This window comes from Elephantulus edwardii, unplaced genomic scaffold (assembly GCF_000299155.1).
Source record: "Elephantulus edwardii isolate Elephantulus edwardi_28Jun2011 unplaced genomic scaffold, EleEdw1.0 scaffold00157, whole genome shotgun sequence".
NCBI lineage: Eukaryota > Metazoa > Chordata > Mammalia > Macroscelidea > Macroscelididae > Elephantulus > Elephantulus edwardii.
Window position 1 is genome coordinate 934914 of NW_006399907.1, and position 22579 is coordinate 957492.

The following is a 22579-nucleotide window of genomic DNA, read 5'->3' on the forward strand; positions in this document are numbered from 1 at the left end:
TGGACATGTTGTGAGGAGAAACCGGTCCTTAGAGAGGGACATCATGCTTGGGAGGGTGGAGGGACAGCGCAGGAGAGGAAGGCCCTCTATGAGGTGGATTGATTCAGTGACTGGGATAATTGGGATGGGAGTGTCAGACACAGTGCGATTGGCACAGGACAGAGCGGAGTTTAGGGCTGTTGTACATAGGGTCGCTATGAGTCGCAGGCGACTCGACGGCACATAACAACAACAAACAAACTGAGTCCACAAGCACCAAATTAAACAAGCTGTAAAGAAGCTCTACGACATTGATGTGGCTAAGGTCAACACTTTGATTAGGCCTGATGGAGAGAAAAAGGCCTATGTTCCACTTGCTCCTGACTATGATGCTTTGGATGTTGCCGACAACATTGGGATAATCTAAATTGAGTCCAGCTGGCTGATTCTAAGTACAAATTTTTCTCACAAAAAAAGTAAATAAAAAAGAGAACTAATATAGATCTCTTTCAACCAGTTGTCAAGCTTTTTCCAAATATCTTGGCATAAACTGGTGTGTCCAATGCTCTGTTTGTTGAAACCTGTCAAATGGCATTTCTATCAATTCCTGGATCCTTATTTTTTCCAACGCCTTTAGTGCAGTTTCAACTTCATTCTGTTGAAGAAAGAATAGTCTAATGCTTTGTACAGTCAATAAAGATATGTAGATATTCTTTTGGTATTCTTTACGTTCAGCCAGGATCTATCTGACATCAGCAGTGATATACCTGCTGCCACAGCCTCTTCTAAATTCTGCTTGAACTTCTGGAAGTTCCCTATTTATGTACTGTTCTAGCCTTTTTAAATGATCTTCAACAGTATCTTGCTTGCATGTGATATTAATGATATTGTTTGATATTTCTACATTAAGTTGGATCACCATTGGCCAGACGGCTATCCTCCAAATTTCCTGGCATAGACTAGGGAGCTTATCTAGGGCTGCATCTGTTAATTGAAATGCAATTTGTATCCCATCAATTCCTGGGGCCTTATTTTTTGCCAATGTCTTCAATGCAGCTTCTACTTCCTCCTTCATTACTACCTGCTCCTGGTCATATGGTGGCTACTTCCTGAAATATTTCAGTGTCAATCAGCTCTTTTTGGTACTATGATTCTGTGTATTCCCTGCATCTTCTTTTGATGCTTTCTAGGTCATTTACTATATGGCCCATAACATCTTTCAATATTGCAAATCGAGGCTTAAATTTATTTTTTAGGTCTCTCATTTTAAGAAACACAGTGCGAGTTCTTCCATTTTTATTCTCCAATTCCAGCTCTCTGGACGTTCCATTATAATACTTTGTCTTCTCGAAGTGTCCTTTGAAATCTTCCGTTCAGCTCGTTTATAGTCATCTATTGTAATCAGCCTTATCACTTATTTAAGGTATACAAATACTAATCTAACCTGCTTTTAAAACACACACACACACACCCCAACTTGATCACTAGCTTAATACAGAAAACGACTCAGATGTAATCATCTTAATCAGCTTCTTTTCTTTTTTCTCTCAGAGGAAAAGTCTCCACTGTGGTGTAAATAGTTACTACACTCAGCTGCTGAGAGGTTGAAGACATATTCATAGGCTCCTTGTGAGAAAGATCTGGTTATATAATTTTTAAAGAACAGACATTGAAAATATCATGGAGTACAGTTGCTCTGTTCTTGAGGTTGCCATGAATCTGAGCTGAGTTCGTGACACCTGAAACTGGAAATGAATGAAAGCATGACTCTGCTTCCCCTGGGTTTTTTTGCTTTGCTTTGTTTCAGATGATGCTCAAAGTAACTGCACTACTTGCCCATAGTCTTATTGGTTGATGGCAGTGTTAGGACTAATCCAAGCTAAGTCATTTCCAGTACTGAATTCTTCCCATCACACCACAAATAACAATTGACTATTACAAAAGTTAGAGTCACCCTCTTAGAATAACTGTCTCTTGCAGTGTTAAAAATAATGTATCACACAGGACTTAAAAGTCATTCTGAAAAAGAAGCTTTAAAAAATATTTAGAGCAACAATAATAGAGCATGACCACTTTTAAAGGGACAGGATTTATCCTACATATAAGTTCTGGCTCCTTAAAAGCCAGTCTTTGACTTATTGACATAGTTCACACTGAAAGAATCCCTGAAGGTATTTCTTTAAGTTTGATGTTATTATTGTTGCTGTTATATGCCTTTAAGTCAGAACTGACTCACAGCTGACCCTCTAAGCCTCAATCTAATTTTTTCTTTTTTTAAATTTTATTAATTTTAACGAAAGTTTACAGAGACTTAGGGTTTCCAGTGATTCATTGTTGCACTTTTCTCCCTGTCCACACCTTTTCCCAGTTCACTCTTCTCCTAGAAAAGAAAAAGAAAAACTTATTCATTGTTATGCAATCCCTCCCCCCAATTCCACTCCACTATGCGGCCTTCACTCTGGACTTCTGTCATGATAAGAATACCCATACGTATATTCCTTTTAAACAGTTCTCTCCCACATCTGTTTCAATGCAATATGCATCATTCCTCCCCTCCTTTTCTGTCTTCCCTCAACCGTGATGTCAGTCCCATTTTACAACAGTGGCCCTATGCAATATTTGTCCTTTTGTGACTGAGGTATTTCATTCAGCATCATGTTGTCCAGGATCATCCATTTTGCATAATATTGCATGAGTTTCTTGTTCTTCAATGCTGTATAGTATTCCATTGTGTGAATGAATATAACAGAGCTTCTCTATCCATTCATTTATTGATGGGCACTAGGGTTGTTTCCAGCTCTTTCCTACTGCGAAGAAAGCCGCAATAAACATGGGTGTGCATATATCTGCTTGGGTGGCAGTTATAGTTTCTTTAGGGTAAATTCCCAGTAGTGGAATTGCTGGGTCAAATGGTATTTTTAGTTGCAACTTTTTGAGAAAGCTCCATGTAGCCGTCCACAGTGGCTGCACCATTTTACACTCCTACCAACAGTGAATAAGGTTTCTTCACAACCTCACCAGCATTTGATATTTGCTGCTCTGTTAAATTTTGCTATTCTTACTTGGGTGAGATGATGTCTCATAGTTGTTTTGACCCTCAATCCAATTTCTGGAGACTGTAAATCACAAGAGAGAAGTTTGCCCATCATTCTCCCTTAGAACAGCTGGTAGATTTGAACCATCTGCCTTTGGGTTGACAGCACAACTCCTTATGGTGAGGCCACCAGAGCTCCCGGTTTCCCTGAAATATTCCTTAAAACTTGAAATAAAACTATCCCTTGACATTAGCTTTTATCTGAATAGTAGATTCTTCTTAAAGTAAATTTCACCTTTGAGCAGCATGCTTTTTAAAAAGACGATCCATGTGAAACCGAGTAGTCAACCATTATTAATGAGAACAGAGTGACTAAACTGGAAATGACATGAAAATGTTAATATAATGTGAAGATTGTAACAAATGACATTGAAAAATTAGTGCAGAAATTGTTTAGTGGGAACATTTTGGTCTATGTATGTGTTCATAATAAAACATTAACAGAAAATAGTCTTTGATTACTTTTATAAGTTGGGTGATGCTTTCTTCCACCCCATGTGTCCACTGAAAGGAGTCGACATGTAGGGTTGAATTAACTGGGTTTTGCCAAACTATTTTCACTGGACAAGTTGAGCTCTTAAGCAGTAAATTATCCTAAAAGGCAAAAACCAACACAAGAAGATCTAAATTTTGGTCTATAATTGGTGTTCTGTTTTCACAATCATACATTTTTTTAGACAATATTGCCTAATTCCTTTTGTACACTGACTTACAGGACTCAAAGATACTGTGGTTTTATAAAAGAATACATTCTCTCCATGTACTTTTAAAAATTAGTTTCAATGAACATTTACAGAGATTTTGGATGTCCATTCGTTCATTGTTGCACTTTTCTCCCCGCCCACCCCTCACCCCCACCCCCAGTAAGCTCTTCTCTTTGAAAAGTAAAAGAAAAATTTCTTCATTGGTATACAATGCCCCCGCACCTCCCCACTCCTACCCTGAGTACACTCCACTCTGCAACCTTCATTCCAGACTCTTATGCTAATCATAATGCCCTATAATATATTGCTTTTAAACTGTTCTCTGCCTCATCCGTTTCCATGCAGTATTTTTTTAAAGCCACCAACAAGAAGCCAGATATACCATTACAGATTCTTAAAAATAGGACAATGTAAAAGGGTTACCATCGTTTCCCATTATCTCTTTAACAATTAGTGGGTTACTCAAATTTGAATCTAAATAATCATTTTGTCTTACATTATTTTTGTTGCCATTCTTTCTTCAAAGGGGTGGCAAAATGTAACTCTAAAGTTCCACAAAGAGGTAGATAAAATAAAAATTTTCAAGATGGAACTGAGTGTCTATACTCAGAATTCCTTTGGAAAAATGGGCACTCAACTTTTTCAAAAGGAAAAAATATTTTCACTATAACTGTTTCTTTATTAATATGACCAAAGTGAGAAAGAAAATAGATCTCCTTCAAATATAAAGCACAAGAGAGAAACTTGTTTAGGATTTTGTTCAGTTTTAGAGAATCACTCTGCTTTCTTTTGAGCCTCCTTCTCATCTTCTAACGATTTCTTCCCTGGAGCAAGGCTGAAATGTAGAGACTTATGACGAGGATGACAAAATCTACTTCTGTAGGAACCAACAGAGAGTGGGTAATTTTAACCCTTGGAAATTTTTAATTCTTCCTTTTCAAAGTTATAAAGGCTACTAGATAGTTCCTTCCCCCTTCCCCTTCTTACCCTCAATATAATCTAATCAAACAAACAATGACTTATAGGAAGAATCTTCCATAAGATGGTTTGATACAGTGGCTGCAAGAATGGGCTGAAACATGGCAACAATTGTGAGGATGGCCTGGGACAGGCCTTGTTCAATGAGTTCTACAGAAGGTCGCTTGGAATCAAAAGTCCAAACCCCCAATGGTACCCTATGACAAACTATGTTCTAGATACCACATGACTCTGGAGATAACTTATTTCCTCCCCCTCCTTCTAAAAAATTTTAATTATCTTTAAAGTTCTATGCATCTTAAAGTAATGTTTCTTGCACATAATGTGTTTCTTGACTAAAATTGTTTAATTGTAGGACAGTTAATTATACTATTATGTTTTAGATTTGGAAAACATATATATTCGGAATGCACTGGGGACAGTCAGGTGGAAGAAGAAATATTTTTTCTTCCTTAATGGTTTATGTTCTGTAGGATAAGATTTTTGCATATGTCATCTTGCGTGACTCTGGCACTCTTGGGGGTGGTGTGGGATGTGAAGTGAAAGTCCCTTCCTTGCTGTCACCTCTGCCTGGGTTCTGCAAGCACCCTAGTGTCTAGAGGTGTAAGGACACCCTGTTCATTGTGTCAAGAAATGAAGCCTCGCCGCACTGTGCGCGACCGTGTGAATGAATATTCAGCACCTCCAACTCAGATCCACAGCTAATGATCTGCATTTGGAGCTTTCAAGGGCCAATTGTGTGGCCTCCTTCTTTCATCCTGTATTTCTCTTTTAACAGTTTTATTATTTATTCACACCTCTCGCAGAAGAAGTGGAAAAGGATGATGAAATATAAATGTATCAACTTTTCCCCACCTACATTCTTACTTGTCCAGTTCTCAGGTTCTCGGAAACTTGTAGAACAGGGAGCAGTTTTGGAAAGTGATTTGTAGTGACTTCATAAAATAAAGTGCTGGGCCAAGCCCTGAAGTTGGAACAAACAGTATCTTCTCCATACCAAAGACAGCAGACTAAGCAAAGGGTTTACTATGACCTTGTGTGTGAGAAACACACAATGGAAGAAAGAAAAGTCTTGCTTAAAAAAATGATTCCAATTATCTAAGGGCTTCAGCTACCCAAGCTGTCGTCATCATCATCAGAAACACTGTAGATATGTGTGTGTGAGGGTTATAGAAAATCTGCTGGGTAATACACAACTCATTGAGCCCACCAATTCCTTCAAAGAGTAAGTGTGACTGAAAGTAGGAAACAAGAAGTTTTGTTTGTTAGTTTTTTAATAGCTTGTATAAGGTCAGTCTAGGGACTAAGGTGTGCCTGATACAGTCAATATTGCAATTACTTGCTATGCATCAGAAAGCTGGACGATGACTAGAGATGATAGGAGAACTGATACCTTTGAGTGTGGTGCTGGAGAAGAGTATTGAATATACCATGGACTGCTAGAAGAACAAACAGTTTCATCCTAGAAAGGGTGAGACCAGGCTGATCCTTGGAAGCAAGGATTCTGAAGCTTTGTCTGACATACTTTGGACATGTTGCAAAGTGAGACCAGTCCTTGGAGAGGAATGCCATGCTTGGTAAGGTGGAGGGAGAGTGCAAGAGTAAGACCCCCGATGAGATGGATTGATTCAGTGACTAGGGTAATGGGGGTAGGAGTGTATCAGAACAAGTTAGAGCTAACATGAGAAAAAATGGGAATGCAAGAGCACTTAATTGTGCTTACATGAAGCCTATACCTACACCTGGAGGCTGTTGTGAGACTAGAGCAAGGGAACACTACATGGTTGAAAATTAAGAAGGGAGTGTGTCAGGGTTGTATTCTTTTTCCATACCTCTCCAATTTGTATGCTGAGCAGATTATTTGAGAAGATGGATTCTATGTAGAGGAATGTGGCATCAGACTTGGAGGGTGACTCATCAATTACCTGTGCTATGCAGATGGAACAACCTTACTTGCTAAAAGTGAGGAGGACTTGAAGTACTTGTTGCAGAAGATCAAAGAGCTAACAGCCTTTAATATGGATTGTATCTCAATGTCAAGAAAACAAAGATTCTTGCTACTAGACTGATAGGCAACATCATGATACATGGAAAAAAAGATTGGAATTGTCAACAACTTCATATTAATTGGATCCACAATCAGTACTCTTAGTACTGACCAGGAGTCAGAAAATCAGGAGACATAATGAGCTGGGAAAGTGTGAAGTTAGGGACCTCTCCAAATTACTGAGGAGTACTGATGTCAGTTTGAGGACTATGATATATCTGTTCAGGCCATGGTCTTTCTGATCACTTGCTATACATCAAAGAGCTGGACAATGAATAAAAATGGCAGAAGAAGAATTGATGCCTTTGAGCTGTGGTATTGGAGAAATATACTGAACAGCTCATGGACTGCCAAAAGAAAAAAAAAAGAATATGTTTTGGAGAGATACATCCAAAGTAGTCTTTGGAAGCAAAATTTATGAGACTTCACCTCACCTACTTTGGGCATGTTGCTAGGAGGGGCTATTTCTTAGAGAGACACATGATACGTGGACAGGTAGAGGGTCGGCAAAGGAGAGGAAGGCCCTTGACCAGGTGGATTGACACAGTGACTTCCTCAATGGACTCTAGTGTGTGAGGAAGTGTGAGGATGGAACAGGATAGGACGGGGTTCAGATATGTTGTTTATAGGGCTGTACTTGACTTGACAACAATCATGGATGGCAAGTAAGTTGATAAAAGTTAAAAAATGAAGGACCAGGTTAATTTTGGATGCATTAGTTTGATACTCTATTGTTATTTTCTTTTTTAATAATTTTGAACAATATTATTACTATGACATGCAAGCAAAATCTTTCTGAAGATTATTTAAAAACAGCTAGAACATCAACAGAGCACTGCTAGGAGTTTAAATTGGAGTTAGAAGAAGGATGGCACCAGGGATATAATTGTTGATGTCAGATGAATTTTGAAGGAAAGCAGAGAATGCCAAAAGGATGTGTATTTCTATTTTATTGACTATGTAAAGGCATTTGACTGTGTGTATCCTAACAAATTATGGTTAAAATTTATTAGAAGAATGGGAATCTCAGATAATTTAATTGTGCTCATATGCAACTTATGCCTAGACCAAGAATTTGTTGTCAAAACAGAGCAAGGAAACACTATATGGTTTAAAATAGAGACAGGTGTGTATCAGGCGCTGTATCCTTTCTCCCTAGATTAAATGTGTATCCTGAACAAATCATACAAGAAGCTGTGCTTTATGAAGAAGAATGAAGCATCAGGATCAGAGAAAGTCTCATCAACAATCTTGCCTGCTGAAAGTGAGGAGGACTTGAAGTGCTTGCTGTAGAAGATAAAAAGTATCTGCCTTCAGGATGGATTATATCTCAATATCAAGAAAACAAAATTCCTTTGCACCGGGTCAATAAACAACATCATGGTAGATGGAAAAAAGACTGAAGAAAATGGAAAAGAGAACCTTTCAGCAAGAAAGAATATCTGAGTAGATATCTTCCAAAAAACCAGCCTTGACTGAGCCTGTTATCTTCATCTTAGGTGAAAATTTACTCAAGAGAAGGACCAAACAAATGTGCCTGCATCCAACCTCTAACCCAATGGGTATACAGGATTCCAACAAGCCTACAGAATGGGGACCAAAGTGTGGGATAGCAAATGGGGAGATAAATATTCTTATTCTTCAGATAACAGTCTTGATGGACAGACCAACAGTAAACTATATTCTTTTTTAATTAAAAAATATTGTGTGTGTATTATATATACACAGATACTGTATTGTTGTTCCATACCATAGAGTTGAAGTTGACCAATAGCTAACCCTCCAGCAGGTTTTCAGAGGCAATTAATTGTACAGGAGGAGTTTGTCCATCCTTCTCCTAGACAGCAGCTGGTGGAATTGAACTGCATGCCTTTGGAACTGCAGCTCAGCTTCTTGCCACTAGGCCAACAATGTTGCCTATAGGCATATTAGCATTTACTATATTCTATATTTATTGTCAACAAACCAGCCTGTTAATTTTCCTTAGTACTCACAGTTTCTAACACAAGGTACATAATCAATAATGCTTCTTAAATGAATGAAGACTAATATATATATTAAAAAAATTAAAGAATAGAAGACCATGTTTATCGTGGCTTTGTTTACGATAGCAAAGAGTTGGAAATAACCTTAGTGCCCATCAACAAACGAATGGATAGAGAAGCTGTGGTATATTTACACAGTGGAATACTACGCTGCATTGAAAAACAAGGTACTCATGAGATATTATACAAAATGGGTGACCCTGGAGGACATTTTGCTGAGTGAAATATCTGTCACTAAAGGACAAATACTGTATACTGCCAATGTTGTAAAATAGGACTGACACTGGGGTTGGGAGGAGACTGAGAAAGATGGGATAAATTATGTATACTGCATTAAAATAGATGAGGGAGAGAACCGTTTAAAAGGGGTATGTGATTAGGTATTATTGTCATGACACGAGTCCAGAATGAAGGCTGCATAGTGGAGTGGACTTGGGGAGGCGGGATTGTATAACAATGAAAGAATTTTTCTTTTACTTTTCAAAGAGAAGAATGAACTGAGGGTGGAGGTTGGGCAGGGAGAAAAGTGCAACAATGAATGAATGGAAATCCAAAGTCTCTGTAAACTTTTCATTAACATTAATTTTTTTAAAAAGACCACATAAATAACAACCCATGTAGTACATGTAATGCTACAGAAGTTAAGAAAGAAGTTGTTGAATGTCCTGGATGGTTGGAAATAATTTCATGAAGAATGTGGACTTGACAACAGATCCTTAGAATAAGCTTTCTTTTCACAACAGAAGACATGTGAGCTGAGACAGAGATTGTTTGCTCTTTCTTTGGCTTTAGGAACAGAATGACAACTCAGTGGTTATTTTGAAAGCTATTATCAGCTGTAATTCAGACCAGAGACTCTCAGTGGCAATACATAGAACATTTATTGGCATAATTAATTTATCTTTTAGGAAAATATTATCAAACTAAAATAGAAAACAGTAAATAACGTGAAAAATTTCAACCCATGGAGAGGAAGACCTCAGTCAAACATTGTCTTGCAAGCATGTGCAAGTTGGATAAGGAAGACTGAAATATTGAACTTTGAATTGTGGTGTTGATGAAAAATATTACACATGAAATATATATATAATAAACAAATCAGTCTTAGAAAAAATATAGTCAGAATCTTCTCTTAGTTGAGGATAGAGAAGGGTTTTTTAAATTAATTTTAATAAGTTTACAGAGACTTAGGGTTTCCATTCATTCATTGCTGCACTTTTCTTCCTGTCCACTCCCCCTGCCCCCCAATTCACTCTACTCCTTGAAAAGGAAAAAAAAACTCTTTCATTGTTAGACAATCCCTCCCCCCAAGTCTACTGTGCAGCCTTCATTCTGGACTCCTGCCATGACACTAATACCCAATCATATATCCCTTTAAAACAGTTCTCTCCTTCATCTGTTTCAATGCAGTATACATCATTCCTCCCCTCCTTCTCTGTCTTCCCTCAACCCTGATGTCAGTCCCATTTTACAACAGTAGCCCTATGCAATATTTGTCTTTTTGTGACTGAAATATTTCACTCAGCATAATGTCCTTCAGGGTCATCCATGTTGCATAAGATTCCATGCGTTCCTTGTTCTTCAGTGCTGCATAGTATTCCATTGTGTGAATATACCAGAGCTTCTCTATCCATTCATTTGTGGATGGGCACTTGGGTTGTTTGCAGCTTTTTCCTATTGTGAACAAAGCCACAATAAACATGGGTGTGCATGAGGATAGAGAAATTTTGTCTCATATATTTGAGTATATTAGTAGGATAGGCCAATCTCTGGAAAAAGACATCATATCTGGTAAAGTAGAAGGGCAGTGAGAAGGAGGAAGGTCCTCAGCAAGATTGACCACGATAGTGGCTGCAACAATCAAGCTTACTACCAGTGGCAATTGTGAGAATAGCTTAGGACTGGGTGGTGTTTCATTAGGCACATAAGGCCACTTTGACCTGGGATAGACTCAATGGCACCTAACTACAACAGAGAAGAAGGGAGGAAAGATGCCTCCTGTCCCCATCAGAAGACAACAGATAAATAAAAAGAGAGAAAAGTATCAGTGGTAGTTCCAGGCCCAAGCACAAACACTTTTAGCATCTTGATGAGTTTTGTCCTTGGGGTGAGTTTCATTCTTATTAAAACCCAACCAACTTGCTACAAGAAACATGTCACACTTCCTCCCTCTTCTTTACCTGCCTCGCCTCCCCTGTTCTTTAGTAAATGCATGGATATTAAATTATTACACTTCAAAATATGAACAGACTTATGTTTCTAGGTTCAAACCCAAAAGACATTGTTACTATAACTCATTATATTGAAGAAATATGGGTTTTTTTAAAAGAATCTGTTGATATATGTTCTGCTTTTTTTTAGAATTTTTTTTAAAATTTTAATCAAAGTTTACAAAGACTTTGGATTTCTATTCATTCATTTTTGTACACTTTCCTTCCTCCCTGCCCGCACCTCCCCCTCCCAGTTTGCTTCTCTCTTTGAAAAGTAAAAAAAAAAAATCTTTTATTGTTATACAATCCATCCCCTGCCCCCCAAGTCCACTCCACTATGCAGCTTTCATTCTGGACTCTTGTCATGACAATAATACCTAATAATACATTCCTCCTGAACAGTTCTCTCCCTCATCTGTTTCAATGCAGTATACATTATTTATCCCTCCTAGTTTCCCCCCAACTCTGATGTCAGACCTGCTTTACAACAGTGGCACTATACAGTATTTGTCCTTTTGTGACTGAGATATTTCACTCAGCATAATGTCCTCCAGGGTCACCCATTTTGTATAATATTTCATGAGTTCCTTGTTTTTCAATGCAGCATAGTATTCCATTATGTGAATATACCAATGCTTCTCTAGCCATTCCTTTGTTGATGGGCATTTGGATTGTGTCCAACTCTTTGCTATTGTGAACAAAGCCACAATAAACATGGGTGTGCATATATCTGACTGTGTGACAGTAATGGTTTGTTTAGGGTATATTCCCAGTAGTGGAACTGTTGGGTCAAATTGTTTTTCTATTTCCAACATTGTGAGAAAGCACCATACTGCCTTCCATAGTGGTTGCACTATTTTATACTCCCACCAACAGTGCATAAGGGCTCCAATTTCTCCACAACCTTGTCAGCATTTGTCGTTTGTTGTTTTGTTAAATTTTGCTATTCTTACTGTGGTGGTGAGATGATATTTCATAGTTGTTCTGATTTGCATCTCTCTTAGAGCTACAGATTTTGAATATTTCTTGAACAAATATGTTTTTACCAAGTTTACTTTTAATATTAAATGCTTATTGCTAATTGCCTATGAAAACATACAATATTCAGTAAGGAATATTTTTAAAGTATTATTTTCTAACAGATGAAGAGATAAGAAAGGAGTGGGAAGGGAAGAGAAGGAAGGTGAAATATCCTTTTCCCAATCCCTCAATAAGAAAGAAAGTTTGAAGAACATTGCAAATATTCTCTGGTAGCTTGTTGTTGTTGTGTGCCATTAAGTCACAGCCAACTCAGAGTTGACCCTCTAGAAATTTTTCAGATCTGTTAAATCACACAGGAAGGTATAGCTCATCCTTCTCCTGTGGAGCAGCTGGTGGATTTGAACCACATGTCTTTGGGGTTTCAGCACAGCTTCTTATCACTAGGCCAACTTGTGCTGCCAATGCAAAGACAAGCACTTCAAATCCGTCACCTGCTCCACTAGAGAGAGATGGCCAATCTCTTCCCCTGTGATTTACTGACTCTAAAAACCTGCTGGAGGGCCAGCTATGTGTCAATTCCTGATCGACAGGATACAACAAATTATTAGGCGTCTAGTTAATTTTGTTGATTTGCCATAACAAAATATCATAATAGGTCACATATAAGAACAGAAACTTATTATCTCATAGTACTCGACTCTAGAAGTCTGAATCAAGGAGCCAGTTGGACTCCCTCCAAAGTCCCTAGAGAAATCTCTTTCTTTTCTTTTCCTGCTCGTGCTGACCACACATATTTGTTAACATCTTTATATGACTATTCAGCTTTCCTCTCTCTCTTTAACTGATAAAATCTGCAGTGATTTTGCCCAAAGAAAACCATATTTACAGGTGCTAGAGATTAGGTAAGAATTCAGCATACCTTCAACACAATTCAATGCATAACAACAGGTGTGACGCTCAAGACCTTATTTATTCAAGTAGTTGGGCATTTCAGAGTAGATAAACCACTCCATTCACACAACAGTTTATTCCAATGTGTATTGTACCATTATACTATTACTATGCTGGAGGAAGAAGAAGAATTAAAGAGTTAGGAAGGACTATCTCTGAGGAAGGAGCTGTGGCTGGAGTGAAATGATGAAGCTAGTCTGAGGTAATGTTCTGACTGAACCAGTATGTCTAACCTGACACATTCCAGAGTTAGTGCATAGATAAATAATGATAAAGCATGAATGACCACTAAGCTGTGCCAAGTCTGTGTCTGCATATTTCCCAACTCTACAGTGTATGAATCCAAGATTGTGACAGACTTCAGCACAGTAACTGCTCTTTGCATCTTACTGTACCTTTAACCCAATTCTGCTCTAATATTTGAAGTACTTTCTTAGACTTCTCTATCTCCCTCTATTTGAATGTGCCCTCTGAGGGAAGGACTTTGCCTTTGTATCACCAATACCTCATGGGTTGATTTGAAATATAATATAAAATAAAAAAACTTTATCGAATGAACTAAAGAAAGAATATTGTACAATCAATTCATTATTTAAAAAGAATTGTTGTTGTTGTTGTTATTGTTGTTGTTATATGCCGTTGAGTCACCTGCAACCCATAGCAACGCTACAGACAAAAGCTCTGAAGCTGGCCCTGTCTTGAGTCAGTGTCACTAACTCTAACACACCTACCCCCATTGCTCTAGTTACTGTATCAATCCACCTCATCTGGGGGTCTTCTCCTGTGTGATCCTTCCACCTTTCCCAGCATGGTGTCCTTCTCCAAGGACCAGTCTCCTGTCCAGAATTAAGAAAATGAAGTCAGTCTTTGGAAAAGGATTTCTCCCATTACCTTAAGGTAACAAGAGATTCGGTCATAGTTTGGGGGCTGTGCAGGGCAGGGATAGAGAGCACATCCCAGAAACACAAATGCCCAGGTCCTCCATCACACATATAACTAAATCAACAACTACAACAACAACAATAGCACTACATTGCACATTCTAAATGCCCTACAAGTGATTTGGACATGCATCCTTGGCTAAAACCCAGTAAGTATTTCTTCACATGCCAGTTAATTTTATTATTTAGCCTAATAAAAGAGCAACAGAAGTTCCAGATGTAATTAACTAGTTAAACATTATGATTTATTATGACAAATTCATCTAAGATGGAGCAGATTATTCAATAACACTTTGCGCTTTCCCATATGCCAAAATTCAAAGTATAGTAAATAGATACTCAGAGACTCCAAATGGCTTGTTATAAAGAGCTAAAATGAATGATGAAATCACTGAGAGTTCCCATTCCTAGACTCTCCATAAAACAGAAAGTCAAAGTTGTGTGTTGGCCATACAAGAGCACATAGCCCATCTAACATTTTAGTAAAAAATACAAAGTGTCAGGCAAAAAAATTACAAAAGGAGCCATTATTTTGGAGTAAAAATTTGAGTTGAAAGACACATTTAGAATTGATGACATAGGAATAAAGCATACAGACAAGATAGGGGTTTTGTTTTACTTTTTTGTACACACACACACCTCCCCACACACATCACCAACATCGCTGAGTTGTTTTAGGAACGGAGGTCACTGAGATGTGTGACGCCTGTCACTACCAACTGCCCAAGTGTATCTGTGCACAGTGTTTACTATGAAGAGCAGTTTAAAGAAACTTGATAGTTAGACCTTGGAATGATAATAATTATTATAATAATCTTATTATGTTCTTGTTTTTAACAAACCACAATCATGTTCAGAAATAGTTGGTTTAGAGATGATTTCTAGTGGATTTCTTAATGACATGGCTAATGGGACTGGTTTTAGGATGTTTTCATGTTCCCTGTTCTGAATTTCCAAAGCATAAACATGACTTCAAGATGATGCTAAATCTGAGACAGACTTTATAGAGAAAATAAACTTAATTTTGTTATTTTACTCAGAAGACCCAATAATCTCATCTCATATATTAGCAATTCTCCTGAAATTTCTAATTTACAGTCTTGCCATGTGTTGCCCATCTACTGTTTTAGTAGAAAATACAAAAAACTGCCATGCAAAAAAAAAAATCACAAAAGGGCCATTGTTTTGGAGTAAAAATTTGAGCTGAAAGTCACATTTAGAATTGATGATATAGGAATAACGAAGATAGACAACATAAACTTAATTTTGCTGCTTTACTCAGAAGACCCAATAATCTCATATCCTATATTAACGACTCCCCTGAAATTTCTAATTTACAGTCTCTGTCAGTTTTGAATTATGGAAGCAGCTAGTAGAGTATCTGAATACACTTTGTTTCTGTTTTGCCTCTTTTCCTGGTAATATAAATATTCTAGGAGGTTATTGCTTAACTTATGAAACAGTGACAGTGTAATTTATGAATACTGGAAAAAACCCCTGCCCAGTTTTGTTAAATTATATGAAGAGTTTGAAATCCTTTTTCCCCAAGTGGAGAGAAGATATTAAAGGAAGAGGTTTGTTTGTATATCTTTTTAAAAAACAATATATCTCTTTAAAAGTTTTATTGACTTTAATGGAAGTTTACAGAGAAATTGGATATTTATTCATTCATTGGTCCACCTCTTTATCACCTGTCTATTCTCATTTTAGGCTTGATCTCTATCAGTAAATATTTGGTATCAATTTTTCTCTCTTCTTTTGCCTCAACTTTCTTGTATCAATTAATTGACAATGCTGTCCTCATTGCTGTCATCTAGTGGTGTTGCCAAAGGCCAGGCCTCCTGAAATATTGGAAAGATCCACCCAAATCACAAAAACAAAAACAACAAATCTGTTGCTATGAAGTCAACTCTAACTCACAGCAACTGGGTGGAAAGAGGCTATAAATCTTCAGGGAAGCAGATGGATACATCTTTCTCTCACAGAGCAACTGGTTAAATCCGAACTGTTGATTCTTTAGTTAGCAGTCAGACACCTTAACACTATGCCCCCAGGGATCCTTAAAATTCACCTCTATTCGTATTGTCTTGAACTATACTCACTTTCTTAAACTGAAAGAGACTCAAAACTGACCCTTCATTGGGTTTTCAAGGCTATAAATCACACAAGAGGATCTTTCTCATGTGAAGCTGCTGGTGGATTCAGACTGACAGAGAAGCAAAGTGTTTAGGTTAGCAGAGCAACTTCCTGAAGACTACACTAGCAGAATTCCTCACCTGTTGTTGTGTAACATCAGTTTGGAACCTCCAGCAGATAGATTTTCAGAGGCAGTTAATTGCATGGTAGGAGACAGCCCATCTTTCTCCTGTGGAGAAGCTGGAGGATTTGAACTGTGTACATTTGAGTTGTCGGCTCAAGTCCTTACCAGGAGGCCCAATAGTGAGATTCCCTGTACAAAGAGGTTTCTATGAGAGAAGTTAAAAATTTAAGCAGGAAATATGATCAGACATTTAACCTGGGATGTTCTTCAATACTACTGCTTTCATTTGTAACACATCTCAACTAGGCAATTAAAAGTAAGCTCTAATTATAAGACTATAACCCTAGAGTCTTATCATTATAAGCCATGGCAGTTTTGAAACCTAGAAAACTTTAGGATATCCTATTATCGTGTTCAGCTTTTCTTGCCTAAATCTAATTTAAGCTTACGTTAAAGCCAGTGAGTGACTTTGGCCTGGTTACATGACAATACTCTTATTGAACTTTTTCATCTTTAAAAGTAAAAACTGAAGTTCTAATTCTGTTTTAAAGATTATCAGTAGAGCTTGCAAGTGCCTTACATGTATTTCTTACTGATTAGATGTTCATTATATTATTAGATGGTGGTGGTGGTGGTGGTTGTTGTTTTTGTATACTGTATGGTCGGAACCGACCCATAGCTGACGCTCCAGCAGGTTTTCAGAGGCAGTTAATCTCACAGAGGAGATTGTCCATCCTTCTCCCATGGAGCAGCTGCTAGATTCCAACCATGTACTTTCAGAATTGCAATGCAGCTTCTTACCACTAGGCCACCAGAGCTATTACTATTAATATTAATTTAATAAGCATAAATAATTGATTCCATGTGGTCCATTTGCTCCCTATAAACATATGTTTACTACACACAAAGAGAAAAAAACAAGCCTTTCTCTGTTGTACTGTTTGGCTTGTCTCAGTCAAGTCCAAAGTAGTCTGGTATCCTGATGTGATACCACCTTTGATTCTGTCCTTGACAGAGAACCCAGATGGTGGAATGGTACCAAAGCTGGCAATGATCTTACCTCAGCAACTCTGTTCCTCTTATAAGGGTGGACTCTGTCTCTAGGCTGGATACTGAAAAGTGTGATCTGGATTCCACTTTCTTTACTGTTGTATTTGTTCCATGGGTTATATTCCGCAAGCACTGAAATTCTGCATTTAAGTAAAAATGTTGTTGTTGTAGTTTATGTGCCATCAAGTCACCTGCGATTCATAGTGACCCTACGCACAACAGCCCTAAATCCTGCTCTATAGTGTGCCAGTCTTACTGTATCTGACACATCTACTCCCATTACCCCAGTCACTGAATCAATCCACCACATAGAAGATCTTCTTCTCCTGCACTGTCTCTCCACCCTCCCAAGCATGACACCCTTCTCCAAGGACTGGTCCCTCCGTGCAACATGTCCAAAGTATGTCAGCAGACGAAGCTTCAGAATCTTTGCCTGATTGAACCCTCTCCAAGATCAACCTGTCCGTTTTCTTAGTTGTCTATGGTATATTCAATACTCTTCTCCAACACCACAGCTCAAAGGCATCAATTCTCCTTCTCTCCCTGCTAGTCATTGTCCAGCTCTCTGATGCATAGCAAGTAATTGCAAAGACCATAGCCTGTATCAGGTGCACCTTAGTCACCAGAGTGACACCATAATACTTCAGGACTTTGGAGAGGTCCCTAATAGACTTTCCCACCCCAGTGTGTCTTTTAATTTCCTGCCTATTAGTGTCAAGAGTGTTGACTGTGGAGCCAAACTAAAAATGTGAACAATCTCAATCTCTTCACCATCAATCCTGATGCTGTCAATTGGCCCAGTGGTGAGAATCTAAGACTATATTTCACATCATCAGTAGTACTTTTGTGGGGATATCATAGCCTATAAGGAGCACTGGTGATGATTAGTTTATAATCCTGAATAAATGAATGGGTAAAGCAGACTTTCTTTAACTTAGCGGGTCGAGAACAATCTAGGGGTAGGTTTTCTGTATCCTAAAGCCTTGACTAGAGACTTCTGGTAGCCTAGTGGTAGGAAGCTGCACTACAGTCCCAAAGTCAAGTGGTTTGAATCCACCAGCTGCTCCATGAGAGAAGGATGAGCAATCTCCTCTGGTGATTTACTGCCTCTGAAAACCCACTGGAGTGTCAGCTGTGGGTCAGTTCCAATGCAACCAACACAACAATAGCAACAACAGCTATGCCTTGGATAATATTTGTTTTTAAAAACTTCTTTCTGAATATTATAATGACCATACCTTGTATGCTCCCCAAAGCAATGGTTTGATTGAAATTGGTGGCATAATGGTTAAAGAGGTCAGCTACTAACTGAAATCCAGTTTGAATCAACCCAGTGGCTCTGTAGGAGGAGAACCCAGGTCATTCCTCTTACGGCTTACAGCCTGCTAAATCGCATGAAACAGAGTTCTACTCTGTCCTGTAGAGTCTGCATGAGCCAACTCCATTGAAAGTTATACAACCACCACAACAGAATGAGTTCAGGCGGTAATGAGGAAAATCAGTTTATTAATTTTCTATGTGACCCTCTGCAGAGACCAGGTCTACTATCTTGAACATTCTCACCTTCTAGCACATCTTAAGCACTTGACAAATAAGGTAATATATAGGGAAGGGTTGATGAGACATTGTAATTATATCAATCACAGTAGTCGGTGGTAATTAATGTTATAAAACAAAATGTCTATGAATGATTGTATGAAGATCAGTGTAGTTTATAAACTTCTACTAAAAAAGAAGCCTTAAATAGGACTAATAAAGATTGTCCATCTCTAAAGGTGGATAGCAATAATGGAGACAGGTGAACCTGATGAAAAATCCATATACTCCATTAAACGAGAAACTAGCACTTGTGGTAGAGTTTACAATTGGCCTGTTATTATTATTTATCGTTCAGTCAGAACCGACCCATAGCTGACCCTCCTGTGGGTTTTCAGAAGCAGTCAATCACACGGGAGAAGAGTGCCCATCTTTTCCCCCACAGTAGCTGGTGGATTCGAACCACAAACTTTTGCTTTGGGAGCACAAATTGCCTTCTCACAATTAATCTATCATCTTTATAAACAGTTATTTCCAGAGCAAATATCTCAATAGGAAAAATGCGTTTATTTGTCAGCTGGATCACAGAATTGAAAAAAGAGAAGGACCCTATCCCTGTCAGAAAAACAAGAACAATTGAACGTCTGGAAACAACTTCACAGCTTGCAGTCCTGCAACGCCTATTTTGGAATAGAGTGTCTCTTAATTAAACTCAAAATGATTCATCAGCTAGCATTGCACCTTTCAGAAAACAAAAACAAAAGCAAATACACATATACAGACACATAGACACATTCAGACACAGAGAGCCTGTTTAAAAGGCACTGGATTAAGCCGCCCCAAGGACCTGCGCGCAGCCCCCACGGGAGACTAGCAAACCCAGCCATGGGCACTGCGTCCAGGCCGTGTTGGCAGTTGGCGACCCCCCTCGAATCCCCCTCTGCAGCGGGCTCCTTGTGGCCTTTGGAGACTCGGGCAAGTCTGCTCCAAATGTTTTCCATATTTGTTCAGCCTCCGTAATTCGAATACCAGGGCAGGCTCAGCCCGCCCAGCGCCGCCGCGCTCCGGGTCCCAGCACGCCGCACACGCACCCACCCACCCGCCAGGCTCCCACCCACCGGCCAGCCACCCACGCAGCGCCATGGGCAAGGACAAGCAGCCCCGCGGCCAGCAGAGGCAGGGGGGGTTGCCGGCTGGGGACGCCGAGCCCGACGACATGGGGCCGAAGAAGGGCAAAGGGGCGCCCAAAGAGCGCGGGGAGGAGGAGGCCCAGACGTGCTGCGGCTGCCGGTTCCCACTGCTGCTCGCCCTGCTGCAGCTGGCCCTAGGCATCGGCGTGACCGTGGTGGGCTTCCTCATGGCCAGCGTCAGCTCCTCCCTGCTAGTCAGAGACACTCCATTTTGGGCTGGGATCATTGTAAGCATCAAGTCTGTTTTCCCTAAGCGCGTTTGCCAAACAGGAATGCAAAGCTGCATGGTCGAATTAAGACTAACCCAAATGCATGCGTCCCTCCCCTCTCCACTCGTCTAACCCGCGCTCAGCTCGCTAACTGATGCCCTGCACACTTGGTTTTCCGGAGTTCAGGGTGGATGGGGTAGGACTCCCTGCCCTTCTTTGGTTTGTTGATCCTGACACTTCCAAGGAGGCTGAAGGCAACGCTCTTGAGCAGGGAGGGCGATCACAAAGCCTGCTGATTTTGTCAAATTGAACAGCCCCAGTAACAACATTGATTCACTATGGCTTTTTCTTACCCTCTCCTCCGGACTCCACCCCTGCCCCTACTTAAGTAGAGAAAAGTGAAGTAAATTCATCTAGTAAAAAGGCGTCTAGGAAAAGGCCTATACTTGGAGTTGCTGCATTGGGCAATATTTTTTCTTTTTTTTAAGTTCCATGTGTAAGTATTTATCAGATAATTAGCTAAGACAGAAACGCGAGAATACAGCTTAGAGCAGCCTGAATCCACAGGCATGTAAAGTGGAGTGGGCCATGGCCAGAGCCCACCTGGGACTGAGCTATGGATGTACTGTTCTAAGCAGAACACGGCTCGCCTGTTGGGGGTGGTGTTTTGTTGAAACACATCACATATTTGGCTCAATTCAGTGAACTCTTCAATTTAAAAGGAGCGTCATTTAGTGAGCACCTACTATGTGTTTGTGTTGCTAGAGGCTTTTATACATGTGATTTCCATCCTCCTACATCCTTACGGGATAGCTACAATCATTTCCATTTATTAAGTAATAGGACACAAACCCAGCCTCATCCAGGGTCAAGTGTTGGAAAAGCCTTGCCTCCAGGTCAGTTCCTATTGCTGAAATCCCAGACTTCATCTGTGTTGTCCTTTTTGAGGGACATTGCTCCTTAAACTCATATTTGGTTTGTAATTTTAATATTATGTTGGATTAAACGGCCTTGCAGCTTGTTAGGCACCTTCTGAGGCATTATTTCATCTAGCCCATGAAACAATGCTTTCAGGTGAGACTTATGGTTTGTTCTTTGCACATGAGAAACTCCAGTTAAGAGAAGCCAAATAACATTTCCTTCAGACCCAAAGACTCAAAGTGGTAGAGTCAGCTGCGATTAGAATGGGCACTCCTGGTCTCATATTGCATCATTACTGCTGTTACTGACCACAGGAACTCCAAGTCACAAAACAACCTTCAAAATAATCTTATGTCATGACAGACTTTAAAGATACCTGATAAATATGCATCAGTACCGCTAATTTCTAATTAAGATTACTTGAATTCATAGATTCTTGCGGAGCAATTTAAAACTTTTAATTTGTGTACTAAGAAATTCCCACGAAATTATCATGATTAGCATTTTCTAAATCAAGTAATTTCAAAAATAGCTTTTCCCTAAGATATACTGGGTATTTTAGTCATCTCAATGACTGTAAAAGATACTGGGGTGGGGGGGAGGGTGAAATGTGGTTTAGAGTTGGACAAATGATTTTTTTTAAAGGATGACTTTCCTTCATTTTATGTTTTTGAGTATCATTTGTGAAATTTGTGAATGTGACTGCTTAACTTCAAATTCAAAATTTTCATTACCAATAGTAGCCAATTCTCATAAAAGAAAAAAAATGCTCATTTCATAACCGGCCTTCCATTGGGTTTCCAAAACTGTAAATCACAGGAGAGGAGATTAAGCAAATTAGAAGGAAAAGAAAGCAGCTCCTCTTAAGGTTGAATACCATGACATGCAGATTGAGCAACTCTAAAGTTTGATGGACTGAACATCCTATCAGCTGTGATGCTCCTAATCTTAGTGGAAACTCTGTGGGTGTGGCATTAAAAGGATTATATGCAATTGGTCCTCTCTTCTTACCAGTTTATAATCTAGGCTGTGTCTTAGGTTTGCTCAGAGAGTGCATCCCTCATGATCTCTTTAATTTCACATTTTCCTTTGAGAGAATATATCTTTAGAGGAGAGATGACCTGGAAAAAGTGAGGAAGTGTCTGAGCAGGTGGGTGAAGAAACAGTTTTGTCCCAAGCTGGACAAGAGCTGTGGATTACATGTCACTGACCTGTATAGAAACTATGCTTGTCTTTCTGTGTTAGTCACAAGATGCTCTTCCATGTTTCTAGGAGAGGAAAAGAGGTTGAGGCAGGGCGATGCTGTGCAGATGCAGAACCACTCCTCCTGGTGTAGCACCCAGCAGGGTCATTGCCAGCTCAGTCAACAGCTTGTATCACCTTACCTAAGATCTCTAGGCTCCCACGTTTTTATTTATAAAATCAGAATGGTAATCGTAATTCCCATCGATTAGGGTTGTCCTGAGGGCTAAATGTTAAGCAC

The 22579-nt window shown here is 39.2% G+C and overlaps 1 protein-coding gene across 1 annotated transcript in view; it reads left to right on the forward strand.

Annotated features, from left to right (window-relative positions):
- Nucleotides 1-19809: 19809 nt before the first annotated feature.
- SSPN (sarcospan) overlaps nt 19810-22579 on the forward strand; it is a 66900-nt gene continuing 64130 nt past the window's right edge. The window contains exon 1 of the mRNA XM_006895057.1: nt 19810-20193. Within this exon, the coding sequence (XP_006895119.1) occupies nt 19918-20193 (276 nt within the window). The 5' untranslated portion in view covers nt 19810-19917. The remainder of the gene's footprint in view (nt 20194-22579) is intronic.